The 18380-nt window shown below is 35.9% G+C and overlaps 1 protein-coding gene and 1 long non-coding RNA gene across 3 annotated transcripts in view; one reads left to right on the top strand and one right to left on the bottom strand.

Moving 5' to 3' along the window:
* The window catches only part of KIAA0825 (KIAA0825 ortholog), a 391927-nt gene extending 384827 nt beyond the window's left edge, over positions 1-7100 (top strand). Inside the window, exon 21 of the mRNA XM_055312867.1 lies at positions 4476-7100. Coding sequence (XP_055168842.1) covers positions 4476-4593 — 118 coding nt within the window. The 3' untranslated portion in view covers positions 4594-7100. The remainder of the gene's footprint in view (positions 1-4475) is intronic.
* The window catches only part of LOC129501671 (uncharacterized), a 114793-nt gene that overhangs the window by 79816 nt on the left and 16597 nt on the right, over positions 1-18380 (bottom strand). The gene's annotated exons all lie outside the window — the stretch shown is intronic.

Here is an 18380-nt window from a genome sequence, read left to right as displayed (position 1 = left end):
TGTTCACAGATTAGAATGAGTGATATTGTTAAAATGTCCATACTACCTAAAGCAATCTACAGATTCAGTGCAATCCCTATTAAAATACCAATGGCACTTTTCAAATAAGAATAAATAATCCCTAATATTTATATGTAACCGTAAAAGACCCCAAGTAGCCATAGCAATCTTAGGAATATCTGGAGGTACCATGCTCTTTAATTCAAACTAGACTACAAACGTTTAGTAATCAAAACAATATGATACTGGGAAGAGAAAGACAGAGACAGAGACAAATCAATGCAAAAGAACAGACATCCCAGAATTTAACCCATGCTTATATGGTCAATCTATGACAAAGAAACAAGAATACACAGTGGGGAAAAGAAGATCTCTTCAATAATGGTGTTGGAAACCAGGAACAGCTACATGCAAAACAATGAAATTGGACCACTTTCTAACACCCTATACAAAAATAAATCTAGAATGGATAAAATAATTAAATGTAAGATATAAAACCATAAAACTCCCAGAAGAATATGTAGGCAGTAAGCTCCCTGATATGTGTCTTAGCAGTACTTTTTTGATCAGTCTCCTCAGACAAGGATAGCAAAAGGAAAAATTTCAAAATGGCACTACTTGGGGCACCTAGCTGGCTCAGATGGAAGAGCATGTGACTTGATCTTGGGGTTATAGAGTTACCCTAATTTTAAAAAGAAAACCTTAAAGAAAAATGGCACTACATCAAACTAAAACCAAGAGAACAAGGAGGCAACCTACTAAATGGGAGAAGATACTTGAAAGCAATGTCTCCAATAGGAATTGATATTCAATATATTAAAGTATCCTAAAACCCAGTAACAGAAAAGCAAACTCTGATTAAGAAATGAGTAGAGGATTGAATACACATTTTCCCAAACATATACAGATGACCAACAGGCACATGGAAATATACTCAACATCACTAATCATCAGGGAAATGCAATCAAAAGCACAATGAGATGTCATCTCACACCTGTCAAAATGGCTATTATCAAAAAGACCAGCAATAACAAGTGTTGACAATAATGTGGAAGAGAGAATCCTCTTGCAGTGTTGGTGGAAATGTAAACTGGTGAAGTCACTGTGATAAGCAGTATGGTGGAGGTTTCTTAAAAAGTTTGAAATAGAACTATATGATCCATAAATTCCACTTCTGGGTATTATCTGGGAAAAAACAAAAACACTAGCATTATTTACAGTAGCCAAGATATGGAAGCAACCTAAGTGTCCAGAGATAGATAAAATGGATAAAGATGTGGTATACATACATACAGTGAAACATTACTCAGCCGTTAAAAAAAATGAATTCTTGCCATTTGCCACAACATGGATGTTACCTAGATGGTTTTATGGTAAATGAAATAAGTCAGAGAAAGACAAATATCATATGGTTTCACTTACATGTGGAACTTAAAAATAAAAACAAATGAACAAAACTGAAACAGACTCATAGATACAGAAAACAAACATGGTTGCCAGAAGGGAGGCGGATGCAGGGACTGATGAAATAACTAAGAGATTAAGATATGATCTTCCAGTTATAAAATAAGCCATGGAAAAATTCAAGATGAATTTACAGTACAAGGTATATAGTTGACAATATTATAATAACAGTCTTGTATGGTGGTAGGTGGTAACTATAGACATCCTGGCGGTCATTTTGTAATGTATATAAATATGAAACCAATATGCTGTACTCCTGAAATTAATATGATGTCAATCTTCAAAAAAATCATAGATTTGAAATAAAACGTGCTTGAGGTAAATAAACATACATTTCAAATCCCTAATGTTTTATTCAATAATGTAAAATTATTAGAGAAAATGTAGTTTTAATATTATTTTTATACCTTTGTCAAAATTTCTTATATGAGTTGATTTCTTCTTATTAAGCACAAAGCAAATATAAGAAGGCTGTAGTAAACAAATTATGTTGCCTAATATCATTAATTACTAACAGCTCAATTATACTGTGAGGTTCTACAATTCTCATGAAGCTTCAAAATCCTTATCTTGGATTCTATTATGTATACAATACATTTAAATTACATTAATTATACAGATATTTAAATGAGGCAGAGATCATGCTTTCAATTTTCACAAGGAGACAATGATCAAAATATTTATATGCATATTACATATTTTTTTCTGTTGACATTCATAAAATAATTCATTTACTTAGTACAATATTAGCACCTTTCCATGGAATAAAAACGGTAAACTTAATTTTTCATGTTTGTATTTCATGTATCTATATTAATTTTAGAGGGTTTTTTAAAATATATAGTTCAATTTAGGCAACATTTTTCTGGAAATAAAGTATTCAACCTACTTTAGCATTAATTAATGATATGTGTAAATGGTTTTATTTTTTTTATTTTATTTTATTTTTGCTTTTTTTTTTTTTTTTTTTTATTTATGATAGTCACACACAGATAGAGAGAGAGAGGCAGAGACACAGGCAGAGGGAGAAGCAGGCTCCATGCACCGGGAGCCCGACGTGGGATTCGATCCCGGGTCTCCAGGATCGCGCCCTGGGCCAAAGGCAGGCGCCAAACCGCTGCGCCACCCAGGGATCCCTGTGTAAATGGTTTTAAACATATTGATTGTTGAATTTTAAGTACATACTATTGAGCCTGACTGCCTGATGTCACTCTAATGATACCTGGACTAGTGACATTTTAACATTGTGTACCTCAGTTTACTTCTCTGTAGAATGGGAATAACAACATTTTCTAGTACAGGTTTAAAGAGTGATACGTCAACTTTTTAAAACAATGCCTAAGACATATTACTATGTAAGTATTTTCTGTTATTAATATTTTCCTGCTTGGAAGGAATTCAATCAAGATGCAAATGAATGATGCCCAAGTTCACCTATATAAAATAGGTAATGATAGTTTTTAATCTTTAAAATTCCATGAAAACAGTAGAAGGTAACCTTATGGAGTAAATTTTAAATTTAAAAATACTTTCCAAAGGAGAAGGGCTCATCACCTGACTGAGCAGTGTAGTGATAAAAAATTTCTTTATCCTTAAAGTTGTTATTAAAACCTATATGACTAATGACCTAACTCTGACCATATGAGAACATATAGAGAAATTAAGACAACCATAAATAACGGTTTTTAAATTCAGCCAGGGTTGGGGCTAGGAAATGAGAATCCTAGGCAGACAATGATGAAGAAATGTAAATTAAACCAAAGTCTAATCTCTCAGATAATACCCTCTTATTCTCCACTCTTCCTTCCTCTTTCTTTATATAAACCACCTGCCATGGCTGGTCAGAGCATAGCAACTCAATACTCCCAAGAAAACCTGTGTGTGGGAACAAGGATCCTAATAGTAGTTTCCTACGTAAAATGCGATGCCTCTCTCTGCTTTCTTTTCAGTGAAGAAAACCAGAAAGATCCTACTACAAACTCCATACACTTTCTTCATGTATGATAGACTCTTATCCAGGAGTTCTGACTGTAATAAAATAGTAGGCTTCTGGAAACATTCAGTGAACAGCTCCTTGCTTGTTGTTAGAAATCCTAACCCCTTATAACTGAGGGTCTTTTAGGATATATATTTTTAGTACTGAAACATTGTGTTTAATATCCTTTAGTAACAGTATATGATGGTGAATGTCTTTGGGGTTGTAGAATTAGGAGTGAAGAAGAGAAAAAATATATGTAGATGATTCAGTGTTTGATTGCTTGGTCAAGTGTGCCTTGGCCAGGCTTGAGGAAGTGGCAGATATGAGAGAGGACAGAGAAGGAGGAGTTAACCATACTTGGGTTATTGTGCTCTTTACTTTAAAGATTATATTCATAAACACTTCCATATTCTAACACTTTGTTAAATATCTCCCTATCACCCAAAATTAGGGTATTTAATCTCTTTTTTAGCCAATTCCCTATGGAATTTTGCTAGCAATTTGCTACTTTTCTTGGGTCATTTTAACTTGATTACTTCAAATGTGATTTTATTTCTAGGAATAGACTGACCTGCATTTAAGGTATATTCAGTTTAGTTTGATACTCTTCTTGCTGCTCTAGTCTTCCTGGCAAATCTCTCTGCAACTTAAAGTCACTGATAAGCTAATCAGTGAGGAAGAATACTATGCAAAATATATACTTACTAATTGCTAATTCTAGGTTTTATTTATATGCATGTATATCCATCCTAGTAAGGCATATACGTTTTTAAAATTAGCACATTTAAAACAATACTTTAAAACTTTACTCTGGAGTGGAACTGGTTTGACTCCACTTTCCCATTTTTCTGGCTCATTCTGCAGGAGCAGTGCCAGTGAAATTTGGTGCCCGAGGGAGTCAGTAAAAGAATAAACAAGGAGAAACAGATGCCTCAGTAAACCAATGACTACAAATATTCAAGCCTTGAATAACTGAGTGTTGACTATAGTTTGGAAGTTGCAAAAATACTAAGATGTGATTTTTTTCTTTTAGATGGGAAATGAGAAAGGATGAAAGACTAGAAGAGGAAGAAAAAGCAATGCTGGAACATTTAAAACAATTTTGCACCATCCAGAACTCTTCTGCTTCAGATAACACAGAGGAACCATAATTTGCAGAAAACAGCAACAGCTTTATTTTAGGAAATAATCACATGTAATAGAGTAGGATTTTTACTAGTCGGAATGAACCTCAGATGTGCTGTGAAGCATGAAACCAATAACTGAGTAATCTCTGAAATGAAAAGGAATACACCGCATAAGGAATAAAGTGCTACATATTTTTTACTTTAAAAATAATTTCAAATGTTTTTCTTTCCTCAGTTGTTCTCTTTATATGATATAACTGCTGCCATCTCGTGTTCCCTTTGAATTATTTTTTTTTTCTTCTTAGTCTTGAAGTATCTATGACAACAGACAAAATGTTTGGAAACCTTTCCCTAAGGATTTTTAAATACAGCATTTGGATGTTAAGTTGATTGGAGTAACATAGCCCCTTGAGGGTCATCTTGAAAATTTCAATTTAATTTTAAGCTGTAGCCCAAGTTCAGGTGTTAGTCACTTTTAAAACCCACAAATGTACCAACCTCCTTTCCCAAAGCCTCTTCCTCATGCAGTTTATCTTAATCATAATCACAAAAACATTTTCCTGAAGAGTAACTTTAGTTCTATCTCTCCCTATAGTGGTTTTTCAAACATCACATTCAAACCTTCAGTCATATGCTTTCACATCCTACACCCAATGTCTCCTTATTCAGGCAACTGCTTGTCATCCTCTTGGTTCAAGCCAAATGCTTACCATTTTTCCCAGTCAGAAAGCATCTTTCTTCCAAAATAACATTCAAAACTCATTCCAACAATCCTGTAGTTTCTGTTACTTCTCTTATTTCTATTACATTCACACACACAACACACACGCACAGGAAATGGAATGTGTTCTAGTGCCCTCTATGTCAAGTATTATTTACTATATCCTTACTATTAGTGCATGGTATTAGATTATAAAGACCTCAAAGGGCTTATAATATGAAGTCTCCCTTTTTAAAGGATTCCACACTCTCCCCAAACACCTGCTACAGCGTTATTCATGTAGTGGGCAATTAATAAACACAATTGTTTGAATGACTGCCATTAAAAGAAGACAACAAAGACAATTCAACTGTTTAGCAACCTTATGTGATATCTGGGAGAAGCCTTATCTATTTTAGACCATATGATATTGAACATCATGTTTCTGATATACTCAGATTGTCCATGTTCCCACATTCTGTGATTTTTATAAAATATGTGTAGGCTACATAATTTCCAAAGGAAAGTACTTATGCATTTTTCAAAAAGTAAAAGCTTAGAGTGCAGAGGAGGCCACCTTAGAAAATCTCTTGCATTATTTCCTACATAAAAACATATAAATGGCCATGTAGCTAGCTGCCTACTGAGTAACACATTTTATTTCTAAAAAATGTATTTTTGTTGGTCAGTATAATCATGAACCAAGCGTTTTGAGACATGGTTGAAATAATTTCTAAAAATTCTATACAGACTGGGGTGCCTGAGTGGCACAGTGGGTTAAAGTGTCTGATTCTCGGTTTCAGCTCAGGTCTTGATCTCAGGGTTGTGAGATTGAGCCCTGCCTCTGGCTCCACACTCAGTGCAGAGTCTGCTTGAGATTTTCTTCCTCTCCTTGCCCTCTGCCCCTCACCCCACTCATACTTGCTCTCTCCCTAAAATAAATTATATAAAAATTCTATACAGACCATTTTAAAATGGTAAGTTTTTATGAGAAATGAACTTACCTATTAACAGTTACTATGATAATCAATTTAAGACAACATGACTTTCTTACTTCAGGTTTGTGATGGTCTGCATAAAACTGTATACTATATTTTATTAGAATGGACACTAAAATAGAAAGTCAAAATAAGAATAAACTGAGGCAATAAACTAAATGATCTTATAAAGTAAGAGATTTCATATTTGGGTTCTTTGTCTTCCAATAGATCTAAAGATCATCTTTTTAACACTTTTAATTGAATCTAAACATTTTTATAGTAATCCTGAAAAGTGGCTGACTTATTTCCTCTAGAAAAAATATCTCTATGGCTCCATTTGAAAGGAAATTAGAATACTAAGGGGAGAATGAGATAGCTGGAAGAAAAGTGAAAAACAGAAAAGCTTGTGGATGAATTTTCTTCTTTTTTTTTGAGAGAGATAGACAGTGAGTGAGTGGTAGGGTGGTGCAGAGGAATCTCAAGCAGGCTCTATGCCCAGCACACAGCTTGATATGGGGCTCACACATAACCCTGAGATCATGACTTGAGCTAAAATCAAGAATCAGTCACTTAACCAACTGAGCCACCTAGGTGCTCCCAGATGAATTCTCTTCTATATTTCCTTAGTGAAATTATTGCAGCTGTAAGTGGAATAAAATTTATAACTTGATATATTAAAATAATAAGACAGTGATTTATCTGATCATTTTGACTTTATACTTAACATGTTTCTTAAAGTATAATAAGAATGGTATTTCAAAATGATTATTCTTCCTCATGTTTATTTTGCATTTGTGTAAATTAACAATGGGAATAAAGCCTAATACTTTATAAGTCCCAATATGCTTATTACAAAAATATTATCTTCCTTCTGTGTTCTGTTTAACTCTATTTTTATGTAATTATAAAGATGTATCTCTTTTATTATTGGTTTATCAGTTACTATGTGAAACAGTATGAACTAATTTTTAATAAAATTTAGATGATAATGTAGGTTTCAGATATTTTACATTTTTGTTATCTCTACCAAATACTCTTTATAGAATTATCTAGCAAGAAATATGAAAAATAAATAACTTATTTTATTTACTAATATGTGCTTACTCAAAGTATTCTATTATTCCATTTCATGTATTTCTGAGTCACAGAGCTTCAGGTTGTTTGTAGTTAGCATTTCTCATTATAAAAAATCCTTAAGAATTTTTTTTTACTTTTCATTATGCTTGAAATATTTCATAATTAAAAATATTTTAAAAGTAGAGGCACTTGGGTGGCTCAGTAGTTGGACATCTGCCTGTGGCTCAGGTCATGATCCTGGGATCCTGGGATCGAGTCCCACATGAGTCTCCCTGTAGGGAGCATGCTTCTCCCTCTACCTATGTCTCTACTTCTCTGTATCTCTCATGAATAAATAAATAAAATCTTTAAAAAGCTATATTCAGACTTCAACAGGAAAAAAATCTTGTTACATGCTACAACATGGATGAACTTTGAGGACATTATGCTAAATGAAATAAGACAATCAGAAAACGACAAACCATGTATGGTTCCCCTTACCTGGGGTAGCTAAACTAGTCAAATTCATAGAGACAGAAAGTAGAATGGCAGTTACTTGGGGTCAGGGAAAAGAGTTGTATAATAAGTACAGAGTTTCAGTTTTACAAGATAGAAAAGTACTGGATCTCTGTTTTACAACATGGTGAATATACTTAACACTACTGAACTATACACTTAAAAAAGGTTAAGAACGGGATCCCTGGGTGGCGCAGCAGTTTGGCGCCTGCCTTTGGCCCAGGGCGTGATCCTGGAGACCCGGGATCGAATCCCACGTCGGGCTCCCGGTGCATGGAGCCTGCTTCTCCCTCTGCCTGTGTCTCTGCCTCTCTCTCTCTCTCTCTCTGTATAACTATCGTAAATTAAAAAAAAAAAAAAAAAGAAAGGTTAAGATGTAGATTTTATGTTAAATGCTTTTTACCACACACACACACACACACACACACACACACACACACACACTCCCCCAAACTTCTGTATGTAGAAATTCCACTGCAAAATATTCTTAACAAGATGCCTAAAAGCTCTTAAATTTTAATAGGGAACTATGAGACCAGTATATTCAGCATCAGCTATTATTCCACACAATGACAAAAACTATCTGCTGTACCTTTGAGAAATGTTTTCAACAGTACCATCAATAAGGCCATAAACTCGGTTTCTCTAGAATTTAAATAATTCAGAACTTTATAGAACACTTTTCCTTTCAAAATATAATTATTTGCACAATTAAAGATCTGTACTAGTTACCTATGCACAAAATTACTGACAGAATTTAGCAGCTTAAAAAAATACACATTATTTCACAGTCTCCGTATGTCAAGTATTTGGGCATGGTTTAGGACATTACACAGCTACATTGAAAATATCAGCCAGAGCTGTAGTCTCATCAGAGGCTCAACTGGGGAAGGATTCACTTCAAAGAGCACATGGTTGTAGACAACATTCATTACCCTGCAGGCTATCAGACTCATGACCTCAGTTACTTGCCATGTGCATCTTCCCAAAATGGCCTCTTGCTTCCTCAAAGTCAGCAAGGGACAAAGAATTTACTTGCAAGGTCAATGTTACAACTGTATGTAAGGTAATCACACACACCATACACATTACATCACCCTTTAGGAAATTCTAATGGTCAAAAGCAAATCACTCATCTAGCCCGTGCTCAGGAGAAGGGATCACGGAATGGTATGAACGCAAGGAGGTGAGGCTGATGGGAACCACTCCGGAGTCTATCCACCACACATTGGGATTTAGGCGCTGAAACATCCTTTATGAGGATAACTATATTGAGAAGTGGAAGGAGCACTGGACTCAGTATAAAGAGCCAGCACTTAATTTTTATTGCCATTTTATCAAGCAGCTACAGTAAACCAGGCTGTATACCAGAGACTCCATAAAAAATAGCCAATTAAATCCTTCTAAGCCCCTATTGAGATTTGTATTGAGAGCCCTGCTTTAGATAATAAGAAAAGGAATTATGGAAATGTGAAGAAACTGACCCAGATCTTAAATAAAGATGCACAGTGAGGTTCTAGTTCAAGATGGCAATATAGAAAGATCTTGACTTCCTCTCATGGACACACTGAAACTAAAGCTCCACACGTGGAACAATTCCCTCTGTAAAAAAATCCTAAATACTAGCGAAGCAACAGCTATACGTAAAACAATTGGAAAAAAAAAACACATCAAAGCAGGTAGGAAAGATTGAAACACGTGCTCACCATAAAAACCTACCCCTTGCTTGACAATCCACAATCAGGAGGGAATAAAAACCCACAGCCTTTCCCCAAGTGGGGCTTGGGGCTGATGGTCATGGTTCCCATAGGAAAACAAGCAATGGAGAAGGAGTTCTTAAACAGCTTCCACTCCCAAAACATAGAAAGGGGAAAAGGGGCCAGGAGCTCATTCTTTTATGAAAAAGGCTTATTAGTTTATCACCTGAGGGGCAGGCTTCGAATTCAAAATATATCTCAGGGCTATCTGTAATCTTTTCCAGAGACCTTGAAAGGTGGACACTATCTTCTTACTGTCCATCTACTATGCACCAGAGCACCAGTATCTCCTGGAATACTGATCTAATGAAGTGATTTTACTTCCAGTGCTCTGGTCTTTTCTGCCCCATGACTGCCTGGCTCTGGTGGCCAGAGGAAGCTTATGTCCTTGGGTCTCATAGGACTGTAACAATCAGAGAGATAATTCTTGGCAAGCGAGCAGCCTAAGGGCACAGCAGAGACAGAAGCCTAAAACATATTTCCAGAATTTCTGTGAAAGAGGCCTTTTGCTTGTCCTAGAGTTTTAGTCTGAAGCGCAGGCTTCTGGTCTGGCACATCTAAACTATGGAGATGCTCACAGGTAGCACAGGCCAGGAGACACTCTCCTCAGCCTTGCTATAGCTTGCCAGTATCTCCCAGAAAGGAGCTTATACACTCATCTGGAGCCCTAATTTTTGAAGCTTCTACCCAGAGAAACTCTTCTAGATACCCTGGCTCTGGTAGCAACTCGAGCTTATATTTGCTAATTTTAAAACTTGCTGCTTGAGGGACTAGCTTCCCATCAGCCAGAGACGAATCAACAAAGAAACATCAACCTTGAACATCACATTAGACCAGATGGACTTAATGGATATATACGCATTCCATCCAACAACAGTGTACACAATCTTCTCAAATGCACATGGAACACTCTCCAGGAAAGATCAAAGATTAAGTCATAAGAAAAGTCTTAATAAATTAAATAATACTGAAGTCACATCAAGCATCTTTTCTGATCACATGGTATAAGACTAGAAACCAATTACAAGAAGAAACTAGAAAATTTATGAATATGTGGTAAACAACATGCTACTGAACAACCAATGAATCAAAGAAATCAAGAGAAATAAAAAACCACATTGAGACAAATGAAAATGAAAATTCAAGATACCAAAATTTATGGGATTTAGCAAAAGATGTTCTAAGAGGGAAGTTCATAGTGATAAATGCCTATTTCAAGGTCAAGAAAAATCTCAGATAAGCACGCTAACTTTACACATCAAGGAACTAGAAAAAGAAACACAAACAAAACCTAAAATTAGTAGAAAGAAGGAAATAATAAAAACCAGAAAAAAATAAAACAGAAACTAAAAAGTCAATGGAAAAGATGAATGAAACTAAGATCTGATTCTTTGAAAGGATAAAGAAAATTAATAAAACTTTAGCCTAAGAAAAAGAGAGGTCTCAATAAATATACTACAAATTAAAGAGACTTTATAACAGATAAAACAGAAATACAAATGACCTTAAGAGATTACCAAGAAAAATTATACATCAACAGATTTGGCAGTCTAGGAAAAATATGTATAAATTCCTTAAAAACAAAAAACAAAACAAGAACAACAAAAAACTACTAAGACTGACTCATGAAGAAATAGAGTGTGAAAAGACCAATTATTGGTAATTACTGAATGCAGTAATCAAAAACTTTCTGATAACCAAAAGTCCAGGACCAGACAGACTCACTGCTAAATAACATCAAACATCCAAAGAAGAATGTATACCAATCCTTCTCAAACTCTTCCAAAAAAAGAAGAGGGAATGCTTTCAAACTCCTTTCACAAGGCCATCATTACCCTGATACCATAACCTGAGAAGGATTCCACAAAAATATTATAGTCTAAATTCTCTTATGAGTATAATAGCAAAAATCTTCAATAAGATATTAGCAAATTAAGTTCAACAAGGGTTGAGTTATTCCAGGGATACAAGGAAGGTTGGACATCTGCAAATTAATCAACATGATATACCACATTAACAAAATGAAAGATAAAAATTAAGATCATCTCAATAGTTACAGAAAAAGCATTTGACTGAATTCACCATCCATTTGTGATAAAAACTGGGTACAGTGGGAATGTACCTCAACATAACAAAGGCCAGATATGACAAGTCCACCACTTATATACTCAAGATCAGGAACAAGACAATGATGCATACTCCCACCACTTCTATTCAACATAGTATTTGAAGTCCTAACCACAGCAATTAGGCAAGGAAAGAAAAAAAGCCATCCAAATTAGAAAGGAAGTAAAATTATCACTATTTGCAGATGATGTAATGTTATATAAAGAAAATCCTAAAGACTATACCAAGAAAGTTTCTGAACTAATCAACAAATTAATAAAGCTGCAGGATATAAAATCAATAAGCAAAAATATGTTGCATTTCTATACATTAATAATGAACTATAAGAGAAATAAAGAAATCCCTTTACAATGCCCTCAAAAAGAATACCTAGAAATAAATTAATCCCCAAAAGTACAAGATCTGTGCATTCAGAACTATAAACCATCAATAAAATAAATTGAAAAAGACACAAATAAATGGAGAGATATTTTATGCAAATGGATTAAAATAGTTAACACTGTTAAAATGTCCATAATTCCCCAATCTATAGAATCAATGTAATCCCTATAAAAGTACTAATGATATTTTTCGCAAAAATAGAATGAACAATCCTACAATTTGAACAAAACCATAAAAGACTTTTTGAATATCAAAAGCAATCTTGAAAAAGAACACAAAGCTGGAGTTATATTTCCTGATTTCAATTTCTATTACAAACTATAGTTATCAAAACAGTATGGCACTGGTATTAGAAGTGCCAAAGAACAAAGAACAAAGAACAAAGAACAATGGAATGGACTAGAGGCCAGAAATAAACCCATACTTATATGGTTAATCAGTTTATAACAAAGAAGCCAACAACATACAATGGAAAATGAACAGTCTCTTCAATAGTGTTGGTAAAAGTGGGCAGTCACATGCAAGAGTAAAACTGGAGCCTTATCTTATACCATAAACAAAAATCAACCCAAACCATAAAACTTCTTTCTTTTCTTCTCCTCTCCTCTCCTTTCTTCCTTCCTTATTGGCAGGAGGGGCAGAGGCATAAGGAGAGAGACAATTTTAAGCAGGTTCCATGCCCAGTGCAGAGTCCAACAGAGGGCTCAATCTCACAACCCTGAGATCATGACCTGAGCCAAAATCAAAAGTTGGACGTCAACCAATGAGTTACCCAGGTACCCTCCAAATCATAAAACTTCTAATAGAAAAATAAAACTGGTCAGTTCCTTGATATGTCTTTGCAATAATTTTTTGAATTTGGCACCAAAAGCAAAGGCAACAAAAGTAAAAATAAGTAAGACTACATGAAACTAAAAATCTACACAGCAAAGGAAACCATCAAAAGGAAAAGGCAAACTATTGAATGGGAGATAATATTTGCATCTTATATATCTGATGAGGAGTTAATATCCAAAATATATTAAAATTCATACAACTCAATAGCAAAAAAATTCTGATTGAGATGAACAGAAAATCTGAATAGCTTTCCAAAGAAATACAGATCACCAAGAGGTACATGAAAAGATGCACAACATCAGTAATCAGGAAAATGCAAATTGAAATCACAATGAGATATTACATCACACCTGCTAGAATGCTTACTATCAAGAAAAAAAGGACAAAACAAAAAAAAAAAAAAAAAGGACAAAACATAACTAGTGTTGGCAAGGATGTGGAGCATCCTTATCCACTGTTGATGGGAATGCAGCTACTATGGAAAACAGTATGGAAGTTTGTCAAGTGATTAAAAATAGAAATACCAAAAAAAAAAAAAATAGAAATACCATAAGATCTAGCAAGCCACTTCTGGGCATTTGTCTGAAGAAAATGAAAGCACTAACAACAACAACATAGAAGCCCTTTTTCACTCCAGCATTATTTATAATAGTCAAGACATCAAAACAATCTTAAGTGTCTAGTGATAGATTAATGGATTGAAAGATTAATAGATTAATGGATAAAGAAAATGTACACACACACAAACATGAATAGTATTCAGCCATAAAAACGAGTGAAATCTTGTCATTTGTGACAAAACTGATGATCTTTTCTCAGAGAAAAAGAAATACTGTATGATCTCTTTTTTTTTTTTTTTTTGTGGACTCTAAAACAAACAAACAAAACACAAGCTCCTAGATAGAGAAGACAGATTAGTGATTGCAGACATGGGACTGGACAAGGGTAAAATTAGTCAAAAGGCATACAATTTAAGTTATAAAATAAGACATAGAGTTGTAATATGCAGCACGACTATATTTAAATCTATTGTATTTCATATTTGAAAGATGCTGAGAGTGAATCTTAAAAATTCTTATCACAAGAAAAAAGTCTTTTTAATTGTGCATAGTGAAGGATGTTAACTAGACTTTTTGTGGTAATAATCTCACAATATATACAAATATCAAATAATTATGTTATGTACCTGAAACTGATATGCTGTTGTATTTGAATTATATGTCAATTTAAAAAAAGAGATGCACAGCAAAGTCCAGGCTTTAATGCTTCACCTCTAACCCAACCACATAGTATTAATAAGTGGAATATAACAAATAAAAACTCAGAATATTGAAGCTGGGATCAAAAGTAAAATTCACACACCGGAAATAAAAAGAGACTACAGCTGTCCCAAACTGCACACTTAGGATTGACTTCCAGCATAATAGCTTGAGAAACTTCACTGACCCAATCCCCTAAAGAAGAGTTTAAAAACAAAAATTAAAAAATATATTCAAGGGCTCTGGAAATGGCCCTTATGCAAACAGCAAGTAAAAAAGTATCTACCCCAGAAAAAAATCTACAAAAATTTGGTCAGAAAGGCTAGAGTATGTGGTATCTGAACCAAGACCACTCCCTTTCTAATTGCTTCCAATGAGGCAAAGACTCCATTTCAAAAGGTTGCAGCAAAGAACACAGAGTTCCCTCTCCCCAACCTCTCCAATCTGAGGACTTTCTTCCTGAAAAGAAGAGGATTTCAACACTTCTTATCTTGCCTTCAACTATCTGGTGCTGAGGCTAAGTCCCTGGCAATTGCAGTCAAGAAGTGAGGGCTCTCTTCTGTTCAGGGAAAGTCTGTCTTAGGTGTGGTACCCAGATCATCTTTTATCTGCTCATGAAACAGTGGTTCCACTATGAAAAGAAAATTTTTGTGGTGTGGAATTTACTAATCTTTTATTTTATGGTTCATACTTTTTGTAACTTAAGAAATATTTTCCCGTCCCAAAGACATGAAGTATTCCCCAAATGCTTTACTGTTTTTACCATTTGTATTTAGGTGTATGAACTTTTTATATAGGTAAGAGGTCAAGGTCTTCTTTTTGTGTCTTTAAGGATATAAGTACTTTATTTCAGCAAATTTTCCCATGCTTAAAATTTGCAATCTTTTGTTGATACTGTTTGCTATGAATAGGACTGGGCTGATGTTATTTAATATCTTAAAGAGTTACTTTTTAAGAACTGTAATGAACCTTGAAATGTATTGTTGAAAACATTCCATCAATTGTTTTTCAGTCCCGGGATTGGTGTTGTAAGAACACAGACTGAAGGGACCTCATAAGTAGAGGCAAATGGCAGTGTTGCTGGACCGTAGTAAGAAATATTAGGACAATGACAAAAAGAGGGTGGGCAGAATACAGACCACACAGACCAACCTATACGTATGTGTAGTGTACTCTATTGCAGGATTCTCAGGAACCAGACAAATAGAAGGTCACTTTAATGGATTACAATAAGAACCCAAAGGATGGTTGAGGACAGAGGCTCCTGTCGTACCTACATTACTTAAATTTCTCCTACATTAAATACTATCTTGAGAAGGGAGAGTAGAAAGGGGGCAAATGTCAGATGATGGACAGTTTAGTCATTAAATCGAGTAAACATCCACAAAAAAATAATTTTAAACTAGAAAAGAAGACTAGCTTTAACTGGTAAAATTAAGGGTTAACAACAACAACAACAACAACAAAACCCCAAAACTACCCTAACAGAAACAAGAGCTACAAAACAAGATGAGATCAGTTACAGAAAATAATGTTACTGCACATATGAATTGTGTTGTGCTGTATGTTGTATTTGGCTCTAAGGTGGTTAAGTACGATTATAGCTAAGAGTTACACAAGTTCAAGATGTTTCACCTTAGGCAACAAAATCTACAAGCTGAATTGGCTACCTTTAAACCAAACAGAAAAAATAAAAATAAAGAAAAGTAAACCAAATAGAAAAGAAAAGGAAGAAGGAAGAAGGTTTTTTTTGTGTGTAGGTATTTCACGTTGTGCCAAGAAAGTCTTAAAAATAACAGGAATGGAATTGGTGGGTCACTGCAGTTGCATTGCTCCCTGGAGGACACTACGGTCCTAGGACTAGAGAAGGGAGAGGCAAAATTTGCTTGGCATTCCCCAACTAGAGAGCTTTTGTAGAGGACATTGACAATAGCCTTCAAACTTCCACAGAGTACTGCTTTCTTCAACAAATTCTTACTCTAGGAAGTACAAGTTTTAAAGCAGATGTAAAGGTTAAGAAAGTTATTTAGAAAGTATATATCCATTTTATTAGAAAATTCCTAAAGCAATAGCATGCAACTTTCAATCACTGAAGGAAGCTTTGGTTTCAAGATGGCCGCCTAAACAGAAACAATTATCTTGGGCTTAGATATATTTGGATTCTTTTGTCCAGGCTAACATGCTCAGAATGGTTCCTCATAGAAACTGAGCAATATGTTTGGGAAATGTCTTCCTGGAAATAACGTGGATGTTAAGGCCTAAAGCAGAGACTGCTAATTGTACTTACAACATCCATTCTCCTTTTGTTTTATAAAGCACACACTCACCTCAAATCAAGATCATAATTTCCAAGGAAGAATTAAGATGGTGGAGTAGTATGGGAACCTTGGGCTTGCTCCTCCCTTGAAGACAGCTAGATCAGCATCAGAAATTCATCTGAGGATTAAGATAGCAATCTATACAATTAGAGGGACAGAACAAGGTAGCTGCACGTTTGGAGACCTGAACTGGAGGAGAGAAAAGCCACAGTTGAATGCAGCAGGTAGGAGCCCTTTTTGCAGAGAAGACGGGTTGGGAGGACATGGAGAGAGATCAGTGTGTTGGGATCATGCAAGAAAAACAGGACCACTGACTGAGGAAACGAGAGGAATTGACTATGGTAAGCTTATTTGTAAATTGTGGAGCCCAAATTCTGAGGTTTTAGAAGTCCACACCATTCACTGCAATCAAGCTGGGCAGGCAGTGGTGGCCCTGGGGGGAGGGAGGTAGGAGGCTTGGGAGTGGATGGTGGACAGCCTGGTGTGGTGATCCCTGGGGTTGTACTGTGAGAAAACATCCTCCTTTCTGGATACATTTGGAAAAGCGTAGATTCACTCTCAAGGACAAGGACCCCGTGATGCCATTGAGCAGCCATTCAACCGCAGGGGACAGAGGACACAGGCACGGGCAGAGGGCAGGTAACATGATTGCAGCTTTTTGCTGTGCTGCACCATAGACTCCAGGCACCTTCAAGGCCATGCGACTGCTTTTCTGGGACAGAGTGGTGCTGGGGGCAGTGCTGCAAGGTTCTCCTGGGTGGGGTGGAGGAGGGAGTGGGCATGCCTTGGTAGGTCATTTAAGATTTGGAGTTTTGAATCCTAGCCCTCCACTAGAGATAAACTGTGAAAGAACTGTGGTGCCCAGTGCAGAGGGCAGATAACCCATTTACAGCTTTTCACATGGTGCACCATAAACTCAAGAAACCATCCCAGCTTTTCTGGGATAGAGCAGCACAAAGCTCTTCTCCCCTGGGGTCCAATCCTTGCCAGAACATTTCAGATTTGGAGTTTTGAGTTCCAGTTGCACACCAGAAATAAAGCATAGGAGTACTGTGGTGCCAGACTTGCCAAAGGCCCAGGCACAGACATGTTGAGGGCAGGGAACTGACAGATGTTTGGGCCACAAAAGAGAGCATTGTTCGCTTTTCTGTAAGGGCCTCCTGAAGAGCAGAAGCTGCCAGTTCCCCTCCCCAGGGATAAGAGGGCAAGGGTGATGCCATCTTCTACCACCACTGCCCCTCCTTGCCAACCAGCATCATTGGATTTCAGGGAGAAACACAGCACCCTCAGGGGATGCTGGAGCTACTTACACCAAACCCCACCCACCATGGCCACAGGAGCATCTTTCCTAGGGCAGATCAGAACTGTGAGCCAGGGCAGTGGGCCTCTCTACCATGGGAACAACACAGGTCCCATGCATGTACTTTTTAATTTTTTTCCTTTTTTCCTTGGAATCAGGCTTATAGTTCTTCGTTTGCTTGTTTAAATTTCCCCTTTTCTAATTTTTTTTTTGGATTAGGCTTTCCTCTTTTTTCTGTCCTTTTTTTTTTTGGAATCAAACTTATAGTTGTTTCTTCTTTTTCCTTTTCTCTTTATTTTTTGGACCATGTTTTGTTTTGTTTTTTTTTTTTTTTTTTTTTTGCTTTTTTTTTTCTTTTACCAAGCTTATCCTTACAAACAAATCAAAGCTCTCCTAGTTAAAGGCCCAAACATTCCCCACTGCAAGCAAGGAGGAACTCCATAGATGGACTGACCTGTGGGAAAGAGCAGCCAAGACACAACAAAAGAGTGCAGGCAGCATACATCAGAAACACTTCCTGAAATGCCAGGCCCTGGAAACCGTATGTTCAATTTTTAACAGCATTACTCTCAGGAGCAGG

The sequence above is a fragment of the Nyctereutes procyonoides genome, unplaced genomic scaffold, assembly GCF_905146905.1.
Source record: "Nyctereutes procyonoides isolate TBG_1078 unplaced genomic scaffold, NYPRO_anot_genome, whole genome shotgun sequence".
In the NCBI taxonomy this organism is placed as follows: Eukaryota; Metazoa; Chordata; class Mammalia; order Carnivora; family Canidae; genus Nyctereutes; species Nyctereutes procyonoides.
The sequence above is the reverse complement of the archived record's forward strand: the minus strand, read 5'-3'. Positions and strand labels throughout refer to the sequence as shown.